General features: G+C 48.3%; 1 protein-coding gene across 4 annotated transcripts in view; it reads left to right on the forward strand.

Annotated features, from left to right (window-relative positions):
• The window catches only part of SHQ1 (SHQ1, H/ACA ribonucleoprotein assembly factor), a 111,755-nt gene that overhangs the window by 47,631 nt on the left and 38,513 nt on the right, over positions 1 to 25,611 (forward strand). For all 4 annotated transcript variants that reach the window (XM_040359064.1, XM_040359066.1, XM_040359067.1 and 1 more), the window contains exons 9-10: positions 18 to 71; positions 21,301 to 21,424. In XM_040359064.1, the coding sequence (XP_040214998.1) occupies positions 18 to 71; positions 21,301 to 21,424 (178 nt within the window). The remainder of the gene's footprint in view (positions 1 to 17; positions 72 to 21,300; positions 21,425 to 25,611) is intronic.

Genomic DNA, 25,611 nt, shown 5'->3' on the forward strand with positions numbered 1-25,611 from the left:
GTTTTCATCTATTGCAGGTTGAGTCTTCATGGAATATCAGAAAACTGAGTGGATCCCTGTGTTGGTTTGAGGTATGTACTTCCCAGATTATGGTTTCTGCAAATGAAATATTACAAGATTTGTATTATTTAGGAATCAATGAGTAGCGCTGCATTTGGTTACAGATGATAATGTTCTGGTGAGAGGAGGTTTATTTTTTTTATTTGTCGGTTTGCTGATATTTAGGCTGCTTTCCCACTGAAAGCGCCTGGGCGTCGGCGGTAAAACGCCGCTATTTTAGCGGCACTTTACAGTAGTTTTTGCGGTGCTTTTCGTCCGCTAGCGGGGCACTTTTAACCCCCCGTTAGCAGCCGAAAAAGGCTTAAAAGCGCAGCTACGGTGGCACTGCCCATTGATTTCAATGGGCATGGGTGCTTTAGGAGCGGTGTATTCCCCGCTGCAAAGAAGCTGCTGGCAGGACTTTTTCTGACGCCCTGCCAGCGCACCACTCCAGTGGAGTAAATGAAGCCGCTCTTTCAGGGCGCATTGCAATCGCTATTTTTATCGCTATTTTTATTGCTATAGCGCCTGCAAAGCGCCCAGTGTGAAAGGGGTCTAAAGCTAAACTCTGGGCATATCCAAAAGCATTCAGTTTGATGCACACCTGTCCATTCTACCAAGAAAAGTGTATAAACTATATAATATTTGAAAATCCCATTCATCATTTATGTGGTCGTTTGGTCTAAGATGCACTGTCCATGCCTAAATCGGGGGTGAAGATATGTGGGGGCATTATGTGACCAATGTACTCCATTCCTTGCAGAGCTGCCATGTAGTGGCTGAGGGTTCGAAAAATCAGCCTGTTCTTTTTTGCCGTTCTAAACACATAGGGCCAGATCCACTAAGAAGTTACGTCGGCGTATCTATTGATACGCCGCGTAACTTCTAGGATGCGCCGGCGTATCTTTTTTCTGTATCCAGAAAGCAAGATACGCCGGATTTTTGCTTAGATACGACTGACGTAAGTCTCTTACGCCGTCGTATCTTAGTTGCATAGTTACGCTGGCCGCTAGGTGGCGCTTCCGTAGATTTACGCGTATAATATGCAAATTAGGTAGATACGCCGATTCACGAACTTGCGTGCGCCCGGCGTATCTATATGCGTCGTTTGCGTAAGGCGTCGGACCGGCGTAAAGTTACCCCTGCTATAGTGAGGCGTGCGCAATGTTAAGTATGGACGTCGGGACAGCGTTGAATTTTCTGTAGTTTACGTCATTTGCGTAAAACGTTCGTGAATAGGGCTTTGCGTAAGTTACGTTCACGTCGTCTAGGCATTGAGCGGGCGTAATTTAATTTGAAAATTCGACGTGATACTGAGCATGCGCCGTTCGAAAAAAGCGTCATTTACGTGGGGTCATGCTTAGTTTACATAAAACACGCCCCCCTGTTCCTCATTTGATTTAGGAGCGCTTACGCCGGCACATTTACGCTACGCAGCCGTAACTTTAGACGCAAGTGCTTTGTGAATACAAGCACATGCACATGGACACAGTGAGATATGGACACAGTGAGGCATGGGCATAGTGAGGCATGCACATGGACACAGTGAGGTATGGACTCACTGTGTCCATGCCCGTGCCTCACTGTGCCCGTGCCTCACTGTGTCATGATTAGACTTACGTTTAACATGGGAGAGTCTATGGAAGGGGTGCCCGGCTTTGGAAAAAAAAAGACACAGTGATGTATGGACACAGTGAGGCATGGGCATAGTGAGGCATGCACATGGACACAGTGAGTCACAGTGAGGCATGCAGATGGACACCCTAGGCTTATACTTGAGTCAATAAGATTTCCCAGTTTTTGTGGTAAAATTGTCTCGGCTTATATTCGGGTCGGCTTATACTCGAGTATATACGGTAACTAAAATATTCATTTTACGTGGACAGGCCCTTTGAGCAAGTCCATTATTATAACATATTAGCAGCGCCAAATGAGGCGAGGTGTAATCAGGCAAAACTGCCCATGAGTGGTAAAGCTGCCCATGACGGGGTTAACTGCGGCTGTGTGAGGGATGAAGACACAAAGTTGGCTTGGGCTGTGTGAGCACTCCAGCTGCTTGAACAGCGGCCAGCAATAATACTACAGCGCTCCAGCGATAGGGTAGAAGTGTGACCACCAGTGCCGCAACTTCTGGCTCCTGCCAGACACTTTATAGAGACTCTCCAGGGATCACGGCCAGGCTGGAGGTACTCTCGTTTTGTTCTGTTGATATGCTGTGGGCTGAAAGTATCTCTTAAAGAGAACCTACCAAACTCTAAGTAACAGCGGGCGTGGGTTTTGTTCTTTGGCAGGCGCCCTGTAAAAAGACGTGCCCAGCACACTAATCCCCAAGTGTAGGCACCACTAGGTGATTGCCTGTACCTGTTATTGTTAGTCAATCACTTCAATGTGGGTGCCTCATTGCCTGATACAGTCTAACGCTCGATTCACACTTGTGCGACTTGTCTTGCAACTTTGGACATTAAAGTTGCATGACAAGTCGTTTCCCTCATGTTTTCCAATGATAACCATTCATATATGCATGACTTAAAGTTGCAGCAACTTCAAAGTACAGTAAAATAAACAAGGGTAGTACTGGGATTTGTAGGGTGCAGAAGAATATCAAATATATTATTTAAAAGAAAAAAAATGTTGTTGGGGTAAAATAACAAACATGTTATACTTGCCTCCACCGTTATGCACAGAGTGTCCCCGAACCCGGTCTTCTGGGGTCCCTCAGCGGCTGTCTTGGCTCCTCCTTGCAAGAGCAGTCCACCTTCATGCAAGCTCCCTCACATGGCGGAAAGCTCTTGCGAGCGCGCTCCCGTGATACAGCGGCGGCCATAGCTGCTCATTGTATCACTCAGCCCCGCCCCCCGTCGCTTCATTGGATGTGATTGGCAGCAGCGCCAGCCAATGGCTGCGCTGCTATCAATCCATCCAACCTAGCCAATCAACGGCCACAGTCTGAGAACCGCAGAGGATGACGGGGGTGAGTGCGGGACTTTCGAGGGTCAGGTAAGTAAAACGGGGGCTCGGGAGGGGGGGGGGGGGAATGGCTTTACCGTCGGATGTTTTTTCACCTTGATGCATAGGATGCATTAAGGTGAAAAAGCATTTACCTTTACAACCCCTTTAAAAGTAGTTTTTATTTTGAAACACAAAATCAAAAATATATGTTAAAAATATATAACATGTGGCAATACAGTATACAGATTTTTTACAGGACAGCACCGTGAGATGGACTTCCGGACATATTTCGCCCATCTATCGGGCTTCTTCAGGGGAAGCTGTCCGGTTTGGGGGTACAAACCTGTCTAGGAAAAAAAAAAAAGAGAAAAAAAAGACAAAGCACAAAAGGTGTGTGTGTGTGTGTGTGTGTGTGTGTGTGTGTGTCAAAATCAATAAGTCACATATTATATATCGCATTACATTTAATTACGTAAATTATATGCGCATCTATCCACCCTGAAGAAGCCCAATATCTGGGCGAAACATGTCGGGAAGTCCATCTCACAGTGCTGTCCTGTAAAAAATCTGTATACTGTACTTGCCACTTGTTATATATTTCTAACATATATTTTTTGTTTTTCAAAATAAAAAGTAAAATACTTTAATATATTTGATATCATTCTTCTGCACCCTAAAAATCCCAATACTACCCTTGTTTGTTTAACCAATCTGGGGATTTGGTGCTATAAATATTAGTTGGGGTATCCACAATCAGAAAGCCTTTCTTCAAAGTACAGTAGTTCATGCTCTACTTTGGTCCAAGTTAAGGGCCATAGACTTCAATGTTAAAGGGGTTGTAAAGGTACAATTTTTTTCCTCTAAATAGCTTCTTTTACCTTAGTGCAGTCCTCCTTCACTTACCTCATCCTTTCATTTTGCTTTTCAATGTCCTTATTTCTTCTGAGAAATCCTCACTTCCTGTTCTTCTGTCTGTAACTCCACACAGTAATGCGAGGCTTTCTCCCTGGTGTGGAGTGTGGAGAAAGCCTCTTGAGGGGGGAGGGGGCGAGCAGGAGAGTCAGGACACTCTCTACTTTGCAGATAGAGAAAGGAGCTGTGTGTTGGTGGGCGTCCTGACTGTCCTGTAGTCCAAAGGAGGGGGCGAGCACGACACTCCACACCAGGGAGAAAGCCTTGCATTACTGTGTGGAGTTACAGACAGAAGAACAGGAAGTGAGGATTTCTCAGAAGAAATAAGGACATTTAAAAGCAAAATGGAAGGATGAGGTAAGTGAAGGAGGACTGCAAGGTAAAGGAAGCCATTTAGGGGATTTTTTTTTACCTTTACAACCCCTTTAAATGTGGAATTCATCTCTTGGTAGGGGATGGTAGGAATGTCTCCTGCCTTGTGTATATAACCTCACATTTATATAGGTTTTCAGGGCGTTTTTTGTCCTGCTCAGCTTTTCCCTTTTAAATTCCAGAACTCGCATTCTCCTCCATGCCCTTCCCATTGATGCCAGCCTCCCAGCTCAGCCGCTTTCCCACTGTTGCTGGCGGGCTGCCAATTCTTTGGTGGATTATCAAAGTTTGATGATATCGGAGCCCGGAGCGATGTCTGCACAGCGTGCGCGAGACCAGATCGCTCTTTGAAATCGTACAAGAGGAATCCCGACGCACAGCTTCGCTGAGGACCTGTGTGACTATCGCATGTAGCTTTTTGAAGTTTATTACCTGAAAAACAAAAGGGAGAATTGCAGCCGATGATAGATAAGCAGCTTAGTTAATGTCTATGATGAATCGGAACATCTGGAAAAGCAAGGAGGAGAGCGCGTTCTTCAGCTCAATCCATAGAATAAAGGAACGATGGATTGACTTGAATACGATCCTCCCCGTAGATGGATCGAATTTCATTAAGTCCCTGCTGAACCGCCCAAGATTCAAACCATCTATGACCGGCCTTAGTTCATATTTTCTTAAAGTGTTTACCTTAAAAGGCTAGTTCACCCTAATGTAATATTTTAATTACGTATTTATCTGCGTATAGCGCCCGCCGGCATATAACGCGCACCCCAAACTTAGAAGGGAAGTTTAAGGGGAAAAAAAAAACATACATTTTTCGGTGTCCGTCTGCTGTCTTGCTCGGCATCTATCGGCGGCCTTGTCCGGCGTCCGTCTGCGGCCCATCCAGCCTTGTGGGTGTCCATCTGCAGCTTTGGAGGTGTCCATCTGCTGTCTTGCCGGATTTCCTGTGTCCTGCGGGCGGAGCCGAGCATGGCCGAGCCTAGCCGAGTGCGCAGTACACTCGGCTCGGTCTATGTCGGCTTCTCTCGCGGTCCTGCGGGCGGAGCCGAGTGTGGCCGAGCCTAGCCGAGTGCGCAGTACACTCAGCTCGGTCTATGTCGGTTTCTCTCGGCTTCTCTCGCGGTCCTGCGAGCGGTGCCAAGCTTAGCCGAGTGCGCAGTACACTCGGCTTGGCTCGGTCTATGTCGGCTTCTCTCGAAGTCCTGTGGGCGGAGCCGAGCCTAGCCGAGTGCGCAGTACACTCTGCTCGGTCTATGTCGGCTTCTCTCGCGGTCCTGCGAGAGGAGCCGAGTGTGGCCGAGCCTAGCCGAGTGCGCAGTACACTTGGCTCGGTCTATGTTGGCTTCTCTCGCGGTCCTGCGGGCGGAGCCGAGTGTGGCCGAGCCTAGCCCAGTGCGCAGTACACTCGGCTCGGTCTATGTCGGCTTCTCTCGCGGTCCTGCGGGCGGAGCCGAGTGTGGCCGAGCCTAGCCAAGTGCGCAGTACACTCGGCTCGGTCTATGTCGGCTTCTCTCGCGGTCCTGCGAGTGGAGCCGAGCCTAGCCGAGTGCGCAGTACACTCGGATTGGCTCGGTCTATGTCGGCTTCTCTCGACTTCTCTCGTGGTCCTTCGGGCGGAGCCGAGTGTGGCCGAGCCTAGCCGAGTGCGCAGTACACTCGGCTCGGTCTATGTCGGCTTCTCTCGCGGTCCTGCGGGCGGAGCCGTGCGTGGCCGAGCCTAGCCGAGTGCGCAGTACACTCGGCTTGGCTCGGTCATTGTCGGCGGGGATCGGCGTAAAACGCGCACCCCACGTTTTTCCCCTGGTTTTAAGGGAAGGCTGTCCACAAGGTTTAGGAGTGTCTATGGGAATGTTTGACCGTTCTTCCAGAAGCGCATTTGTGAGGTCAGGCACTGATGTTGGACGAGAAGGCCTGGCTCACAGTCTCCGCTCTATTTCATCCCAAAGGTGTTCTATCGGGTTGAGGTCAGGACTCTGTGCAGGCCAGTTCCTCCACCCCAAACTTGCTCATCCATGTCTTTATGGACCTTGCTTTGTGCACTGATGTAAAGTCATGTTGGAACAGGAAGGGGCCACCCCCAAACTGTTCCCACAAAATTGGGAGCGTGAAATTTGTCCCAAATGTCTTAAGGCATCTGTATGCTGATGCCTTAAGAGTTCTCTTAACTAAGGGGCCAAGCACAACCCATGAAAAACAACCCCCACACCATAATCTCCCCCCCCCCCCCTCCACCAAAGGATTTTGACCAGTGCACAAAGCAGGATTCATAAAGACATGGATGAGCGAGTTTGGGGTGGAGGAACCTGACCGCTACCTGATGGCACACATTTGAGATGAATTAGAGCTGAGACTGCGAGCCAGGCCTTATAGTCCACATCAGTGCCTGACCTCACAAATGCGCTTCTGGAAGAACGGTCAAACATTCCCATAGACACTCCTAAACCTTGTGGACGGCCTTCCCAGAAGAGTTGAAGCTGTTATAGCTGCAAAGGGTGGGGGGGCAACTCAATCTTGAACCCTGTGAACTAAGACTGGGATGTCATTAAAGTTCATGTGCGTGTGTAAAGGCAGGTGTCCCAATACTTTTAGTAATCTAGTGTATATTGTACATTCACATTGTTCATTAGGAAGACTAGTTTATAAAAAGTAGGCATGGGACCTGGAGTCTCTACCAATGGTGTGCAGAACCAGGACCTCAGCGTAGAGCTCTTACCAAGAGTTAGAAGAAACTGTCCAGCAGTAGGATTGGACACTGGCAGACAGTGCCACCTGTAGGAGGATTGGGCACTGTCAGACAGTGCCACCTGTAGGAGGATTGGACACTGGCAGACCGTGCCACCTGTAGGAGGATTGGGCACTGTCAGACAGTGCCACCTGTAGGAGGATTGGGCACTGTCAGACAGTGCCACCTGTAGGAGGATTGGACACTGGCAGACCGTGCCACCTGTAGGATGATTGGACACTGGCAGACCGTGCCACCTGTAGGAGGATTGGACACTGGCAGACCGTGCCACCTGTAGGAGGATTGGACACTGGCAGACCGTGCCACCTGTAGGAGGATTGGGCACTGGCAGACCGTGCCACCTGTAGGAGGATTGGACACTGGCAGACCGTGCCACCTGTAGGAGGATTGGACACTGGCAGACCGTGCCACCTGTAGGAGGATTGGGCACTGGCAGACCGTGCCACCTGTAGGAGGATAGGACACTGTAGGTCATCTCAGGATAACCTCTCTACCCAGTATGCTTCAGTTTTTTTTTTTTTTGGGCATTCTAGGAATCAAGGCTTCTTCCCTGGTAAGTTGAGACCTAGTGAGGGGGTTTTTGCCAGGGCAATGTTTTGAGGTACGGGGATCTCATCTCTTGACCCTTATAGGATCAGATTTTAGTGACTTAGGGTCTTCCTACTAGACCAGCTAGGGTTGTCTTGCACGGAGTATTTCCTAAGTCCCTTGCCTGGTATCTGTTTCTATCCTGGACTTGTTCTTTTTCCTTTTTTACCATGTTCAGTTGCTGATTCTTCCCTTCTTACTACGGAATTTGCTGTGTTCACCCCTTGGTGGCTTCAGGGTCCCCAGCTTCTTTCATGGCCTCTGTCTTGTTTATCGCCTCTGTGTTGAGGAATTCCTCTCTGGTTGGTGGCCATTTCTTCTGAGTCTGGGGTATCGGGTTGATTTTCTGTGTTCCGCCTCTGGCTGTGTTGGCCGTTTCCCCTATTAGGCAGGAGGTTGGCCCTCATCCGTTTCAGGGCACTAGTCCTATAGGCGGATTGGGCTGTATGCAGTCCCTAGTTCTGTTTTGTTGGGCAGTTTCCCACCCCTAAGGCTGCATTCACACCTGAGCGTAGCGTTTTGCAGCGTTTTTTTACCACGATTTGCCGCGACAAAACGTGGCGTTTTTTACCGCGATTTTTTACAGGTCACCAATGTAAAACTCCCAAACGCCCAAATTCGAGCGACAAAAAAGGGTCCAGAACTTGTTTGGGCTTCAGGCGTTCGGCGTCTGGCGTTTTGGAGTGGAGATGTGAACCATCTCCATAGAGAATAATGTATTTTTTCCCCTCTAGCGTTTTGGGGCGTCGCGCTTCAGGCGATAAAACGCTCAGGTGTGAATGCGGCCTTAGTTGGACTACCTTTGGACATCCTGAAGGTTTAAGACTTCTGTGTCCCTCAATAGATTAAAACAGGGGTCTCCAAACATTCTAAACAAAGGGCTGGTTTATTGTCCTTCAGGCTCTTGGAGGGCCGGACTTTGGCGAGCGGGAGTGGAAATTTTCCTGGCATCATTGCTGGTATTAGGGGGGAGGAAGTGCCCCATTGCTGGTATCATAGGGAGTAATAGTGCTCTATTAGTTGTGTCAGTGGGAGAAATGGTGCTCCATTGTCGGTGTCAGATGGCAGAATAGTGTCATGTATCAGTGGGAGGAATAGTGCCCCAAGGGCCGGATAAAGGCAAGCAAAGGGCTGCATCCGGCCCTCGGGCCGCAGTTTGGAGACCACTGGATTAAAACATAGGAATCTTGAACTTACCGTAAAATAATTTTTTGGGAATCCCTTGAGGGACACAGTTCATACTCTGTGTTAATGATCATTCACTTGGTACTGCTGTGCTATTAAGTGGACTGTATTTTTAAAAATCCTAACTCTGTTTGCAAGTTTTGTCTCGCAAAACGAGCAGGATTCAGGCCAAAGCGGTGTGCAGTACCGTGTGGGGGGGGGGGGGGGCGCCGGAGCCGATCCCAGCCGGTTGGAGCCATTCGGAAATGCCTGGAAAGACATGGAAACCCTCCTTTTCCGAGGTCAGCCGAGCAAATTCCGACAACAATTGTCCGGTGGAGCGTACAAACGCTCGGATTATCCATCAAAACCCTTCCATCACACAATTGTTGTCCGAAAATGAGGCTTTTGACTATCCATAGCATTACATGGATACAACCTCTGCTGCTTCTCCACATTCTCGAGAATATGGTCCAAGTAACTGTACCGGCACCAACTCGGGATCCATTCCAAATCAATTTTGGGTGGACTTGCACTTTAAGAGAATTAATATGACTGCTTTGGTTCTGCAGGAAGCTGCTGGACCCGGGTGAAATCTTTGCACTGTTGTTAGTATTTCTCCTTAGGCGGGAGGACTTTTTTTTTCGTACAGCAATTCCAGTGTTTGCATTATGTTTTGTATAAGGTCAACCACAGTTTTTATTGTTTCTTGCGGTTTACATAAAAAAAGCAGGAAAAAAAATGAAGAAAGGCGTAATTACTTCCAGCCCTTGCGAGGGACGTGTGTTGCCATTGAAAAGCAGCAGCGGCTTTTAATTGAATTGCTCCGGGAATCAGACGGGTTATCGCAATGATAAGATATGGCAACACAAGGGTGATGAAACTGCTATAGATTGAACCGGGTCATGAACCCGCGGTGTTGGGCAAGCATTGAATCTTTTACCACGGCTTCAGGGAACCATTAAAAATCAGTCGGCTGCCAACATTATACAGCAACAGCATTGACTATGCTAACATCAAAAAGCCCACTAGATTTATTTTGCTGGGCTTACCTGATGTTCAGCAGATGCTTGATGTGTGTGTGATGTCATTGGACCAATAGAAGTAAAAACTGGTTCCGATGGATCCACCAGAACATGATTTTACCTTGATGGTAGCATGGGTGGACCCAGTTCTGGTCCTAGGCTGCTACCTCTCCTTGACACAAGTAAGCCCTCGCCAGACGGTAGATTCTGAAAGTGTATAGAGGAGTATCGGATACAAAAGTTGATCCCACTTAACAGACTTTTTCAAACATTTAAAGGGGTTGTAAAGGCAGAAGTTTTTTTTTTTTATCTTAAATGCATTCTATGCATTAAGATACAAAACTTTCTGTGTGCAGCCCCCTAATACTTGGCTAAGCCCCATCTCAATCCAGCGATGTCCACAAATGTCTCTGTTGTCTGAGACGCTCCCTCCTGATTGGCTGAGACACAACAGCACCATTGGCTCCCGCTGTTGTCAATCAAACTCAGTTAGCCAATGAGGGGAGGGGGGGGGGGGGGGGCCTAGGCGTGACTCCGTGTCTGAATGGATACACGGAGCTGCGGCTTGGCTTGGGTGCCCCCCTTTAAAGGGGTTGTAAATGTTCGGGTTATTTTTCACCTTAAAGCGGAGGTTCACCCATAGAGAACACATTTTCCCCTTAGATTCCTGCTCGTTTTGTCTAGGGGAATCGGCTAGTTGTTTTAAAATATGAGCTGTACTTACCGTTTACGAGATGCATCTTCTCCGCCGCTTCCGGGTATGGGCTGCGGGACTGTGGGCGTTCCTTCTTGATTGACAGTCTTCCGAGAGGCTTCCGACGGTCGCATCCATCGCGTCACGATTTTCCGAAAGAAGCCGAACGTCGGTGCGCAGGCGCAGAATAGAGCCGCACCGACTTTCGGCTACTAGTGACGCGATGGATGCGACCGTCGGAAGCCTCTTGGAAGACTGTCAATCAAGAAGGAACGCCCGCTCCCGAAGACCCATACCCGGAAGCGACGGAGACGATGCATCTCGAAAACGGGTAAGTACGGCTCATATTTTAAAACAACTAGCCGATTCCCCTAGACAAAACGAGCATTAATCTAAGGGGAAAAGGTAAAAAAATAAATAAATGGGTGAACTCCCGCTTTAATGCATCCTATGCATTAAGGTGAAAAAAAACCTGACAATGACTGTCCCCCCCCCCCCCCCCCCCCCCCGTTTTACTTACCTGAGCCCATTCACCTGCTGCGCTCGCCCCCAACGTCCTCTTCTCCACTCAGTCTGGCCATTGATTGGATGGATTGATGGCAGCGCAGCCATTGGCTCGCGCTGCTAATCACATCCAATGACGCGGCGGGGCCGAAGGCCGAGTGATACAGTCTGCGGCTATAGCCGCCAGCTGTATCATGAGAGCACACCCAAAAGAACTAACCCCCATGGGAGAGAGCTCCCATGAAGGGGGTTAGTTCTTGCGGGAAGGAGCCGAGACAGCCGCCAAGGGACCCCAGAAGATGTGGATCGGGGCCACTGTACAAAACGAGCTGCACAGTGGAGGTAAGTATAACGTGTTTGTTATTTTATTTTTATTTTTAATGAGAACCTTTAGTTTCCTTTTAATGAGATCAGTGAGTCCTACTGTGACTTGTAGCATTTGGCCGCTGAAAACATGCACAAACTAAACTGCTGTGGACCTCCACTAGAGGGAGCTGTTGGTAGAAGGGAGATGTGCTTTGCATTGTGCTGGATGAACGAGCCCGTCTCACAAGAGTTACCACCAGTGGTGACCTCAAGCAGCATCAGCAGCACTGCACAATGTAAAATGTGTTCTGATCTCTGCTAGTCAAGTGCCAAGTCATTTGTAGTTTCTTCTGCAAAAACATTGACAGCTGAAGGAACAGTTTGTAAATTGTAGATGTTCTTTGTTTTTAACTTTGTTTTTATTCATTTCTACTTTTCTCAGCAGCATAAAAAAATGCCAATATGATGTATTACTTTTGCTGCAAAAAAGTTCTTCATCCGGCGACGGCGCCTGCGGCCTCCTGACTCTGAGAACATCCTGCTGTAAACAATCTGCTCCCCAGGGATAGGTTGTACTTCCAGCTCATTATAGAGCAGGTACCTCGCCTGTCTCTAACCAACTTTCTCCAGTGGTGGGCAGTTCTGCTGCTGGAAAAGGGATTTATCTTCAGTAAGGTGTCTCATCAAATTGCCATTTGTTCACAGGCTGCAGGGACAAGAAGGATCAATAAAGTTTATTGAAACTGCGTGTGGGGCATGGGCTCGATATTTATAAACCCTGGGTTATAGGCTGCTATCTTCATGTTATTGGTCACTGTCCAAAGCTTTTCTGGACATGCCCCCTTGGCAACGCTGTATCCTGGCCCAGGCCTAGGGCAGCACGGAAAGAGTCCCCGCCGGCTTGCGCTACCCTGTTAGTGTAGCGGCAGTCTTATGGGGCGGACTGGGCTAAGAGGCAAATTAGTCTAGCGCCCCCATAAAGTGGCCGCATTGCTTCCGGTATGCAGGCAGCTAGCATCAGAGCTTCGATGAGGCTTTGGTGGAGCTTCGATGAGGCTTTGGTGGAGCTTCGATGAGGCTTTGGTGGAGCTTCGATGAGGCTTTGGTGGGGCTTCGATTAGGCTTTGGTGGGGCTTCGATTAGGCTTTGGTGGGGCTTCGATTAGGCTTTGGTGGGGCTTCGATTAGGCTTTGGTGGGGCTTTGATTAGGCTTTGATTAGGCTTTGGTGGGGCTTTGATTAGGCTTTGGTGGGGCTTTGATTAGGCTTTGGTGGGGCTTTGATTAGGCTTTGGTGGGGCTTTGATGAAGCTTTAGTGGGGCTTTGATGAGGCGTTGGTGGAGCTTTGATGAGGCTTTGGTGGAGCTTTGATTGAGGCTTTGGTGGAGCTTTGATGAGGCTTTGGTGGAGCTTTGATGAGGCTTCGGTGGAGCTTTGATGAGGCTTTAGTGGGGCTTTAGTGGGGCTTTGATGAGGCTTTAGTGGGGCTTTGATGAGGCTTTAGTGGGGCTTTGATGAGGCTTTAGTGGGGCTTTGATGAGGCTTTAGTGGGGCTTTGATGAGGCTTTAGTGGGGCTTTGATGAGGCTTTAGTGGGGCTCTGATGAGGCTTTAGTGGGGCTCTGATGAGGCTTTAGTGGGGCTCTGATGAGGCTTTAGTGGGGCTCTGATGAGGCTTTAGTGGGGCTCTGATGAGGCTTTAGTGGGGCTTTGATGAGGCTTTAGTGGGGCTTTGATGAGGCTTTAGTGGGGCTTTGATGAGGCTTTAGTGGGGCTCTGATGAGGCTTTAGTGGGGCTTTAGTGGGGCTTTAGTGGGGCTTTGATGAGGCTTTAGTGGGGCTTTGATGAGGCTTTAGTGGGGCTTTGATGAGGCTTTAGTGGGGCTTTGATGAGGCTTTAGTGGGGCTCTGATGAGGCTTTAGTGGGGCTTTAGTGGGGCTTTAGTGGGGCTTTGATGAGGCTTTAGTGGGGCTTTGATGAGGCTTTAGTGGGGCTTTGATGAGGCTTTAGTGGGGCTTTGATGAGGCTTTAGTGGGGCTCTGATGAGGCTTTAGTGGGGCTCTGATGAGGCTTTAGTGGGGCTCTGATGAGGCTTTAGTGGGGATTTGATGAGGCTTTAGTGGGGCTTTGATGAGGCTTTAGTGGGGCTTTGATGAGGCTTTAGTGGGGCTCTGATGAGGCTTTAGTGGGGCTCTGATGAGGCTTTAGTGGGGCTTTAGTGGGGCTTTGATGAGGCTTTAGTGGGGCTTTGATGAGGCTTTAGTGGGGCTTTGATGAGGCTTTAGTGGGGCTTTGATGAGGCTTTGCCATAGACTCCTATGGAGGCTTTGAAAACGCTTTGAAGCACCACTGAAGCTACATGGGGTATCATTTCTAAAGCGAAGCCGAAGCAAAAGCAAGGTGTAGACAGGACTCTAAGCTAACCATTTTATTTAGTGACAGGAGCTTTGACTGGCATTCAGAGAGCTTTACCAAAGCCTATCCGAAGCCTTGTTGAATCTGTAGCAAGTGTAAATGGGCCTTAAAAGCGTCTTCATAGTCTCCATAAAAGTTAATGGCAAAGCTGGCTTGAAGCCCCACTGAATTCTCATCGAAGCCCCGCCAAAGGCTCATTGAAGCTCCATCGAAGCACCAAGCAAAAGCGAGGTGTAAACAGGACTGTAAGCTAGCTATTTTATATAGTGACAGGAGCTTTGAGCTTTTTGTACCCACTGAAAATGGGCTCAGTGTCCCCTAAGATAGAAGAAAGCCCTTATTGGCCCCTCAGCTCCTGGTGTCGTGTTTTTCAGCTAATGAAGAGTTCCGCGGACGTCTCCTCCCGCGCCGCGCTGTGTTTCGTATAACACAATTGAAATATTCATGTAACAAGCTCCGAGGCTCCGCACTGCCGATGTGGATTTAATTTTTAATCTGCGGTCAATGCGGCCTCGTTCGCAGACGCGATCCGTCCCTGAAAACGTCTAATTGCCTGCTTTAAGGTCTCGCGTACCGCCAGCTCCCTCCGCAATCGGCGGTGACCATACATCACACCCCCACCCCCGGTGTCATCACCGAATTTCTGGGAAAGCGGCTCATTAATCATTTTTTAAAGGGCAGCGGCGTGCACGTGTCTTCTATAAATACCACGTGTTGCTTTGCTGGGACGTGTGTCGCGAAGAGGAAAATAAATAGATCCGCGAGCGTCTTAATGATTTTATGCTGCCAGATTGCCTATGCACGGGTTATTACACACGGTGCTTTTGTTGATGTCGTTTATCTTGAAGCTCCGAGTTACCAGCGCCCGTTATCAGCGTCCTTGTGTCATATGGCATTAAAGTGCCAGCTGTTCTCTTTGTTGGGGGTAGAAGGCGGCCTCTTAAAGTGAACCCTGGAGGACCGCAATTGGGGAGCCATTTTTTCTAAGGTTAAAGCGGTTGTAAAACCTCACACATATCCAGTGAAGTGACTGGCCTCGGGTGATGCCCGGAGATGAAACAAATCCTCCTACATACGTTGTACCTGTCTTCTCTTCTCTACAGCCATTCAAAGTTCAGAATTTATAAAGCTTGTCTGAGCTTGCAGAAAAAGGGGGTGGAGAGCAGTGGCGCCTGGTGTGTTTTTTTTCTTTTTTCTTTTTGGGGTTCTTTAGGGGTGCAACTGATCATCATTGATCCGAACGGGTCACCGCGTTCAAATCGGCACACCAAGCGATCCGCGGATTGCTGCCAGGGCCGATCTGCCCTATAGGCTCACTATGCAAGCCGCTTAGGGCCCCGCAAAGCTGCAGAGGGCCCCCCAAATTACTAGAGGCCCCACCTGATGAGAAGACATTTTCGGCCCCTCACCCTGCTCCTCAACTCGCTGGCTGCATGGGAGAAGAGGTAAGAAGTCAGCACCCCCTGCTTCTCAATTTAATGTAAGATGTCATTTCCGACAGCAGAACACCCCCTCCCCCGCTTCTCAACTTTAATCTTCAATGTCGGCAACGCCACCCCCCCACCCGCTTCTCAATTTTAATGTGACATGTCATTCTGCTTAGGGCCCCAGGGAGGTCAGGATCGGCACTGATTGCGGCCTATAGGAAAGGCTGCAGCTTCGGACTAGCTCAGGAGCGGCGGCCATCTTGGTACACCCAGCGGCGGCCTAGGTGAGCTCCCCAGAGTGGAGTGCTGACTGGGAGATGTGGATATTACAGTGAGATGACGTGGACATTACAGTATGGGGGGGTTATGTTGTGGACATTAAAGTCCGCGGATAAATCCTCTCGAGGATTTTGATCCGATGGAGTGTACTCGCCATCGGATCGAAATCCGCGCCGAAATCCCATCGCGATGCCGTGTCACGCCGTCGCCGCGATGATGACGCGGCGACGTGCGCGACGCTGTCATATAAGAAATTCCATGCATGCGTCGAATCATTACGACGCATGCGGGGGATTCATTCGGACGGATTGATCCGGTGAGTCTGTACAGACCAGCGGATCAATCCGTTGGGATGGATTCAAGCGGATAGATTTGAAAGCATGTCATCAAATATTTATCTGCTGGAAATCCATCCCAGGGGATAAAAATCAGCGGAAACAGATCCGCTGGATTGTACACACCAGGGGATCTATCCGCTGGAGCCGGTCCGCGGATCAATTCCAGCGGATGGATCCTCTCGTGTGTACGGGGCCTTAAGGTTTGACCTCCATATTATATCGTTTTCGTAAATCTGAAGACAAAAATCTGCAGAAAATCTAAGTGTGTATGGTGTCTAATGGACGGGCCGCCACTTGTGGAGAGCTAAAGTTACACTCTACAGAGCTCACTGAGGAGAGCTCCGAACACTGATTGGAGGCAAGGCACATACCCCCCTTTACACAGCACACAGGAACAAAGCTGTGGCTGTCAATCACAGGCTGTGTGCTGGAGCTCCCTCTCCTGTCGCCTTTTTTTTTTTGGTGTCAGGAAAACTTGTGAAATGTGACAAAGGAACAAGGCAGCAGACAGAAATTACACTTGGTGCTCTGGGGTGAGACAAGTACACACTATAGCGGGATTTGCTTTTGTTAAATTTTCATGTCTGAGGTTTACACATTTAAAGGCTTATAATGCTAATCCTGGTTCCACCTGCTGGTGAGTCACTGAACAAGCAATGGAGCGCCATGTAGCTTTGTTTTGGGTCGGTGACTCACTAGACTACAAACAAATTTGCAACCGCACCATTCATATTTCTGTCCAGACATGTTCTCGTTAACCACTTAACCCCCGGACCATATTACTGCCCAAAGACCAGAGCACTTTTTGCGATTCGGGACTGCGTCGCTTTAACTGACAATTGCGCGGTCGTGCGACGTGGCTCCCAAACAAAATTGGCGTCTGTTTTTTCCCACAAATAGAGCTTTCTTTTGGTGGTATTTGATCACCTCTGCGGTTTTTTATTTTTTGCGCTATAAACAAAAATAGAGCGACAATTTTGCTGTAATAAATATCCCACAAAAATATATATAAAAAAAAACATTTTCTTTCCTCAGTTTAGGACGATACGTATTCTACATATTTTTCGTAAAAAAAAAAAAAACGCAATAAGCGTTTGGTTTGCGCAAAAGTTATAGCGTCTACAAAATAGGGGGTATTTTTATGGCATTTTTATTAATATATTTTTTTTTACTAGTAATAGCGGCGATCAGCGTTTTTTTTTTTTTTTTTTCGGTACTGCGACATTATGGCGGACACTTTTGACACATTTTTGGGACCATTGGCATTTTTATAGCGATCAGTGGTATAAAAATGCATTGGATTACTATAAAAATGCCACCGGCAGTGAAGGGGTTAACACTAGGGGGCGGGGAAGGGGTTAAGTATGCCTGGGTGTGTTCTTACTGTGGGGGGGGGGTGGCCTCACTAGGGGAAACACTGATCTTCTGTTCATACATTGTATGAACAGAAGATCAGCATTTCCCCCGCTGACAGGACCGGGAGCTGTGTGTTTACACACACAGCTCCCGGTCCCCGCTCTGTAACGAGCAATCGCAGGTGCACGGCGGCGATCGCGCCCGCCGGGCACCCGCACGGGAGTCACGGGCGTGCGCGCGCCCCTAGTGGCCGCTAAAAAAGCCGACGTAGAGCTACGGCCTCTCGCCCAGGAGAGCCGACCTGCCGCCGTAGAATGATGGCGGCTGGTCGGCAACTAGTTAAAGCTGAGCTTTATTCTGCTTATATTCTGCCTTCCCTGGTTCCTTGGCGCCCCTCATTAATTTTTCTTTTTATTACATACCCAGTAACTTCATCACTGGGTCTCTATACTTCTCTATGTAATGCAGGGAGACTATGACTGGTGGGAGGGGCTTGTACATTCTGAGCCTCTGTGATTGAAGGAACTGAAATCCAATGAATGAAAGGGGTGGGCCAGGGACAGTCAGGCTGGGGAGGAAACGGCTGGATGGTGGGCTCCATTATTGCTGCTTCCAATGCACACAGTGAAAGCAGTTCCTGTACAGGAGAATGCATTGCTGCCTGCTCCCAGGTTCAGGGTGCCCGCATGTGCGCCCGACTGTGCTTGTATATAGCAGGAGACTATCGGCAAGTCCTGGTGTCCCCCGGCGGATTTAGACCCCTCTGTACCGCGCAGGCGCGGCGCTTGCACAGTACGAACCTCAACCGAGGCTCCGAAAATATATATATTTATTGTTTTCCCCACCTTCTTGGATGTTTCTGTGGAGACAGACAAGCTGCTACTACAGAGGAATTTCAAAGTGAGTGTGTCCCCAGGGACGCACTCTGTTTTTTCTTCTCATCTACATACAATGCAGAAGCTTCTAGATCTGAAACCCGTCATTAGGACAGGCAGTTTCTAAAACGATTTTTTTTAAAGTGTTTTTCCACCTTTGCAATTTAGAGAAAAACATCACTATATTTATGTGTTCCCATTCACACAGTATGCGTTAAAAAACAAAAAAAATATATATTTCTTACCTTTTTCTAAATGTTTCTTAGGAGAAGGTGTCATGGCTGACTGCAAGGATTTTTGAACATTGTTAGATTGAGCCTGTCCTAAGTCTGTCCTAATTAACATACAATGCAAGAAGCACAACCTCTACACATGTAACCCTTTGTTAGGACAGACAGGGGCAGATCCACAGAGATCTACACCCGCGCAGCATATCAGAGATACGCTACGCCGCCGTACCTTACCTGGCTTTAGTTCAAATCCTTAAAGATTTTGCGCCGTAAGTTACGGCGGCGTAGTCCATCTCTAGCGGCGCAACGGCGCGTAATTCAAATCGGCGATTAGGGGGGCGTGTTTCATTTAAATGAAGCGCGTCCACGCGCCGAATGAACTGCGCATGCGCCGTCCCTAAATTTCCCGCCGTGCATTGCGCTAAATGACGTCGCAAGGACGACTTACGCAAAAAAAAGAAAGTTCAAATGAAACGCGGGAACGACGGCCATACTTAACATGGCAAGTCTAACTATACGCCGCAAAACAGCAGCTTTAACTATACGCCGGAAAAAGCCGACTAGAGACGACGTAAGAGAATGCGACGGCCGCGCGTACGTTCGTGGATCGTCGGAAATAGCTAATTTGCATACTCGACCGGAAAACGACGAGAACTCCACCCAGCGGACGCCGAAGTATTGCATCTAAGATCCGACGGCGTACGAAGCCGTACGCCTGTTGGATCTAACCCAGATGCCGTCGTACCTTGGTTTGAGGATTCAAACCAAAGATACGACGCAGGAAATTTTGAAAGTACGCCGGCGTATCTACTCTCTTTGTGGATCTACCCCACAGTGTTCAAATCTAGTTACAATTGATAATAAAGATCCGCTTGCTCTGTGCAGACGGGGTTAATTATGGCAAGCACAGCTGCTCAGCCCTAAACAATGAGAACCACCTAGGATTTTTCCTTGCTGAAGGGTCCGGAATACAGCATCTAAAAAGCTAAGCTGAATTATATATCTATCTATCTATCTATCTATCTATCTATCTATCTATCTATCTATCTATCTATCTATCTATCTATCTATCTATATATATATATATATATATATATATATATATAATTATTTTTAGGTTATGCGATGTGAATGGGGAGATATATATATATATATATACACACATACACATACACATACACATATATATATACACACACATACATATTGAAAACCCCTGCCCTACACAATCAGGCTGCATTCACACCTGAGCGTCGGTCGTTTTTTTGGGCGGTTTTTTCTGGCGTTTTGTCGCGCGTATTTCCATACAGCGTCGTGCGACGTTTTTGTACTTCGGCGTTTTTTATTTTAGCCAATAGGAAAAATGATCATCTTTTCATCACTTGTTGCTATGTTGGTAGATTTTTTTAATCTTCTGCATGGGCGACAAGTTCTATTTATTAAAGCGACGAAACGCCCGTAGCAAACGCCCGTTGTCGCGCGATACGCTCAATTCGCGCGTTTCCCATTACTTTCTATGGGAAAAAAAAACGCTCAAATACGCCCAAATCGCACGATACGAGCGACAAAAAAAGGTCCGGGACTTGTTTGAGCTTCGCGCGACAGGCGTTTGGGCGTTCAGGCGTGAACAGTCACCAAAGGGAATAAGGTTAATTCTCCCCTCTGGCGTTTGTGAGCAGTGCGCTTCAGGCGTAAAAACGCCTAGGTGTGAATGGGGCCTTAGACCTAGAAATTGAAAAACACCTGAGGGAAAGGATCAATGGGGTGTATCAGTATATATGAAATTGTGTAGGGCGGGTGTTTTCAATACTCCTCTACAATGATTGGTTATCAATTATTTTTATTTTTTTATTTTTTTTAACAAGAGAAATTTATCAAACATTTTTACTTCCTATATATTCACACAGTCGGACCCTAATATTTTAGCTATGAATAAGCACCCACATATGGTGTGAAACGCGTCAGCTGTTTTTCCCTGCCTCTGCCAAATATGAAGTAACTGTATTGGATTTTATTTTTCTACTCCAGATACAATAAAGATGCCTTAAACTGTGTGCTGCAGTCCAGCACTGTTCTTTTTCTTTCCATGTACCCAATACAGTAATAACTCGGATTGCGAATAACGCTGTTGAGCGTTTTGCAATACAAGCTATTTTTTTTTTATATCCCCCCCCTCCACCTCTGGCTACATACAGTACTGCATACAATAGAAGTCACTGTGGAACAAACTATATAAGTTTCCATTGACTCCTATGGGGAAACTCGCTTTGATATACGAGTGCTTTGGATTACAAGCATTCTTCTGAAACGAATTATACTCGTAATCCAAGGTTCCACTGTACAGTAGGCATTATTCCAATATATCTGAAAAAGTATGAATAAACATTAATGCCGCCCCCTAGTGGCTAGTTTAGTAGCTATGACTAAGCATTGATATCCAATGCGAAACGCGTCAGCTGTTTTTCCCACTGTGTGCTGATACCTGTAGTGCATTTTTCCTTTACCCAATAAAGGGCATGTCTTTTTAAGAAATTGGAGTGCGGCTGTCCATATCTTTCCTCTTTTGCATATCCTGTGCATTGCCTGCACCCATTGGTTTCTGAGTGGACATTGATTGTTCTAGTGTGCTCACCTGGAGCGGCAGCCTTCCTTCCGGCCCCCTAGTGGCTGTTCCAGGCTACGAAGCGTAGCTAGAGAAAGAGATTGCACACATGTACAGTGCAAACAGTCTAAAACGGCCAGTAGACAGAGAAAAAGGGGCAGCTGCCCTGGGCCCTGTCATTGTTGTGGGGCCCAAAGAAGCTGCCTCATACATGCCAACTATCCCAGTTTAAATTCTTTTGTCGTTGAAATTTTAGTCCTTTGCTGTGTCCTGATATCTCAGTGTGAAGTGCTGCTACTAATGCTGCCCAGCTCTGCCCTATTGTTGTGTACAGATGACTCACCTGCAGACCCTGTTTACATGTAAATAACCGTCATTCGTATGTAAATAGCTGAGGCCGGTTGCATTCATATGTATATCCTAATTTAAATGTAGTCCAAGGTAGAGTAACACTTTAGCATTTTCTTTTCTATCATACAGAACTACAAGTCGCTCCAGGAAGTCCTGGTGTCTTTTGGGAGACGAGTGTTATGCTATCCGCTCTATAGGCACTTCCGCCTGGTGACCAAGGCTATCCAGGATCTCATTTCATTGATCAGATTGGGTAGGATTTCTTTTTAATTTTTACAAGTTTGGTTGAGCAGTTGAACATTTAAAGCGATATTATACCCCAAACGAAAAATGTATTATTTTATTATTATAAAGGATTTTTAAAGTGCCAACAGTTTGCACAGAGCCTTCTACAATGTAGAGGGGGGGCAGTACAATTACAATACAATTCAATACAGAAGGGGAAGGAGGGCCCTGCTCGTTGAGCTTACAATCATTAGATGTGGCGGCTGCATTCGTTTTCTTTTCTTTTACCTTTTTCCCCCTCTGTTTTTACTGGTGATCTGGCCAGTAACACAACTCCGGTATTAGTGAGACACAACTCTGGAGGAATGAGAAAAGGAGGCACAGCAGCACTGTCTGGGAGTTAAAGCGGAGGTCCGCCTAAAAAGAAAAAAATATTAAAAGCCAGCAGTTACAAATACTGCAGCTGCTGACTTTTAATAAATGGACACTTACCTGTCCAGGGTGCCCGCCATGTCGGCAGCCGAAGCTGATCAATCGCTCGGCTCTCAGCTGCCCCCCGCCGCCATCCTCGCTGAGGGAATCAGGAAGTGAAGCGTTGCAGCTTCACTTCCCGGTTCCCTACTGCGAATGCGCGTGTTGCGCTGCGCGTCCTCACTGGTCCCCGCTGTCTTCTGGGACCTGTGTTTCCCAGGGGGGGTGGGGGGGTGGAGTGACGTAGACCCCCGTGGGGGTCTATGCCCGGAAGTGGGAGCAAATACCTGTATTATACAGGTATCTGCACCCCCCTCCCCCTGAAAGGTGCCAAATGTGACACCGGAGGGGGGGAGGGTTTCCGAAAAGCGGAGGTTCCCTTCCTTAACATCAGGGGCTATCAAAGGGTTAAGTGTGTCCCTAGGGGGTGGGTGCTTGCTAACTGTGCGGGGGATGGACTCGCTAGATGAACACAGAGATCTGTGTTCTTCCCTGTCAGAACGGGGATCAGCCTTGTTTACATAGGCAGATCATCGGTTTGCCTCTCTGTGGAGCGTTTGCGGCTGGCCGGCCTCTCTGTGGAGCGTTTGCGGCTGGCCGGCCTCTCTGTGGAGCGTTTGCGGCTGGCCGGCCTCTCTGTGGCGCGTTTGCGGCTGGCCGGCCTCTCTGTGGCGCGTTTGCGGCTGGCCGGCCTCTCTGTGGAGCGTTTGCGGCTGGCCGGCCTCTCTGTGGAGCGTTTGCGGCTGGCCGGCCTCTCTGTGGAGCGTTTGCGGCTGGCCGGCCTCTCTGTGGAGCGTTTGCGGCTGGCCGGCCTCTCTGTGGAGCGTTTGCGGCTGGCCGGCCTCTCTGTGGAGCGTTTGCGGCTGGCCGGCCTCTCTGTGGCGCGTTTGCGGCTGGCCGGCCTCTCTGTGGAGCGTTTGCGGCTGGCCGGCCTCTCTGTGGAGCGTTTGCGGCTGGCCGGCCTCTCTGTGGAGCGTTTGCGGCTGGCCGGCCTCTCTGTGGAGCGTTTGCGGCTGGCCGGCCTCTCTGTGGAGCGTTTGCGGCTGGCCGGCCTCTCTGTGGAGCGTTTGCGGCTGGCCGGCCTCTCTGTGGAGCGTTTGCGGCTGGCCGGCCTCTCTGTGGAGCGTTTGCGGCTGGCCGGCCTCTCTGTGGAGCGTTTGCGGCTGGCCGGCCTCTCTGTGGAGCGTTTGCGGGTGGCCGGCCTCTCTGTGGAGCATTCACGTGTTGGCGGGCGGACATCACGTCCCCGTACCCAATGACTGCCTCCCCCTCTGGCCAATCGGCATGCACACCCCCGCTGTCTATTGCACAAAATGATGTACAGGTGCGTTGTTTCGGACAATAGAGCCGACATGCTGCAGTATATGTACTGCGGCCGGTCGGCAAGTGGTTAGGGAAAAAGTGCAGTGGCGGGTAATATTCCTTGTGCCGGCTGACGCATTTCGTCAGTAGTCTGGGGGGGGGGGGGGGTGTATTAGCCGGTTATGAAACAGATTGTTTGTTAGAAAGTCTTTCCAGTAGACGTACTTGGAACGGAAGACATCTCTGCTTGGAATAATCCGCGAGCAAGTAGACCGCCCGCCAGCGTCTGCCAGCCATCGGCGGCGTGGTTTCCATGTTAATGTTTTCCCATCCAATAGCGTCTGGCCTCTCGGCCTGTTGTGCAGATGGCTCGGGCTTGGAGTAAGTTCCTGGGTGGGGGAGCGCCATCAACCACAACAAGCTCTGTGAATTTGCGAGCGTCGATCTGCTGGTGCCGCTGCGGGGAGGCTGCGGGCTTCACGTTGGACTGAAAAATGTGTCTTTTATTTATTACAATCTGGAGAGCATTTTAGCCCAGAGTGTTGTCTGCCAAGAGAAGGGTGCGAAAATATTAGAACGCCGAGGAACGCCAAGAAGACATTTGAGTTTAGATAATATCTGTTATTTTTATCTCCCGCGAGTATCCGAGCCAGGAATTCGCAGCCATGGCGAGCGCTGGAGCCATTTAAAGGGAAACTCCACTTTTAACCCTTTGTTTTCATAATCCTTTCCCCAAACACACCCGCGTGTTATTGTCACAGGCCACGCTATTTCTACATTGCCCGACATACTGAAGGTCAACATTAAAGAGAACCAGTCACACAAAAAGAAAAGGAAGACCATAACTAATAATCAAATAATTTCACAGTCCCAGCTGTGATTGGTGTTCTTTAACCACTTAAGACCCGTACCTTTAGGCAGCTAAAGGACCTGGCCAGTTTTTGCGATTCGGCACTGTTTTATTTTAACTGACAATTGCGCGGTCGTGCGACGTGGCTCCCAATCAAAATTGGCGTCCTTTTTTCCCCACAAATAGAGCTTTCTTTTGGTGGTATTTGATCAGCTCTGTGGTTTTTTATTTTTTGCGCTATAAACAAAAATAGAGCGACAATTTTGAAAAAAAATGCAATATTTTTTACCTTTTGCTATAATAAATATCCCCCAAAAATATATAATTTTTTTTTATTTTTTTCCTCAGTTTAGACCGATACGTATTCTTCTACCTATTTTTGGTAAAAAAAAATCGCAATAAGCGCTTATCGGTTGGTTTGCCCAAAATGTATAGCGTTTACAAAATAGGTGATAGTTATTGCATTTTTATTCTTTTTTTTTTTTTACTACTAATGGCGGCGATCAGCGATTTTTTTTTTTTTTTTTTCGTGACTGCGACATTATGGCGGACACTTTGGACAATTTTGACACATTTTTGGGACCATTGTCATTTTCACAGCAAAAAAATGCATTTAAAATGCATTGTTTCCTGTGAAAATGCCAATTGCAGTTTGGGAGTTAACCACAAGGGGGTGCTGATGGGGTTATGTATGACCTCATCTGTGTTTCTAACTGTAGGGGGTGTGGCTGTAGGTGTGACATCATCGATTGTGATTCCCTATATAAGGGAACACACGATCGATGACGGCGCCACAATGAAGAATGGGGAAGCTGTGTTTACACACAGCTCTCCCCGTTCTTCAGCTATGGGGACTGATCGTGGGTCTCCAGCGGCGATCGGGTCCCGCGGTCACGGAGCTTCGGACGGGGTCGCGTGCACGTGCCCGCGACCCCACGGCTGGGCTTAAAGGGCAACGTACAGGTACGTTGATGTGCCCAGCCGTGCCATTCTGCCAACGTATATCGGCGTGAAGGGGTCCTTAAGTGGTTAACTTGTCTGGGCACATTCACCCCCTTGCTGCCCAGGCCAATTTTTAGCTTTCAGTTCTGTCGTCTTTTGAATGACAATTGCGCGGTCATGCAACATTGTACCTAAACTAAATTTTTATAATTTTCTTCCCACAAATAGAGATTTCTTTTGGTGGTATTTGATCACCTCTGTGGTTTTTATTTTTTTGCGCTATAAACAAAAGAAGAGCAACAATCGTAGGATTACAGCTCTGTGCCAACAATTTTTTTTTTGGTGGTGTTTGATCACCTCTGCGTTTTTTATTTTTTTGGGAAAAAAACGTTTTTCTTTGTTTCTGTTATAAAATTTTGTTTTTGCCTTCACTGATGGGCACTGAGTCGGCAACGATGGGCACTGATAAGGAGGCACTGATATGTAGAATTGATGGCTACCTATAGGGGGCACTGACAGGTGGCACTGATGGGCACTGGCAGGCTGCACTGATAGTCGGCACTGATTGACACTGCTTAGGCGGCACTGACAGGTGGCATTGATGGACACTAATATATGGCACAGATTGGGCAGGTACTGACAGGTGTTAG

This window comes from Rana temporaria, chromosome 7, assembly GCF_905171775.1.
Source record: "Rana temporaria chromosome 7, aRanTem1.1, whole genome shotgun sequence".
NCBI classification, from domain to species: Eukaryota; Metazoa; Chordata; class Amphibia; order Anura; family Ranidae; genus Rana; species Rana temporaria.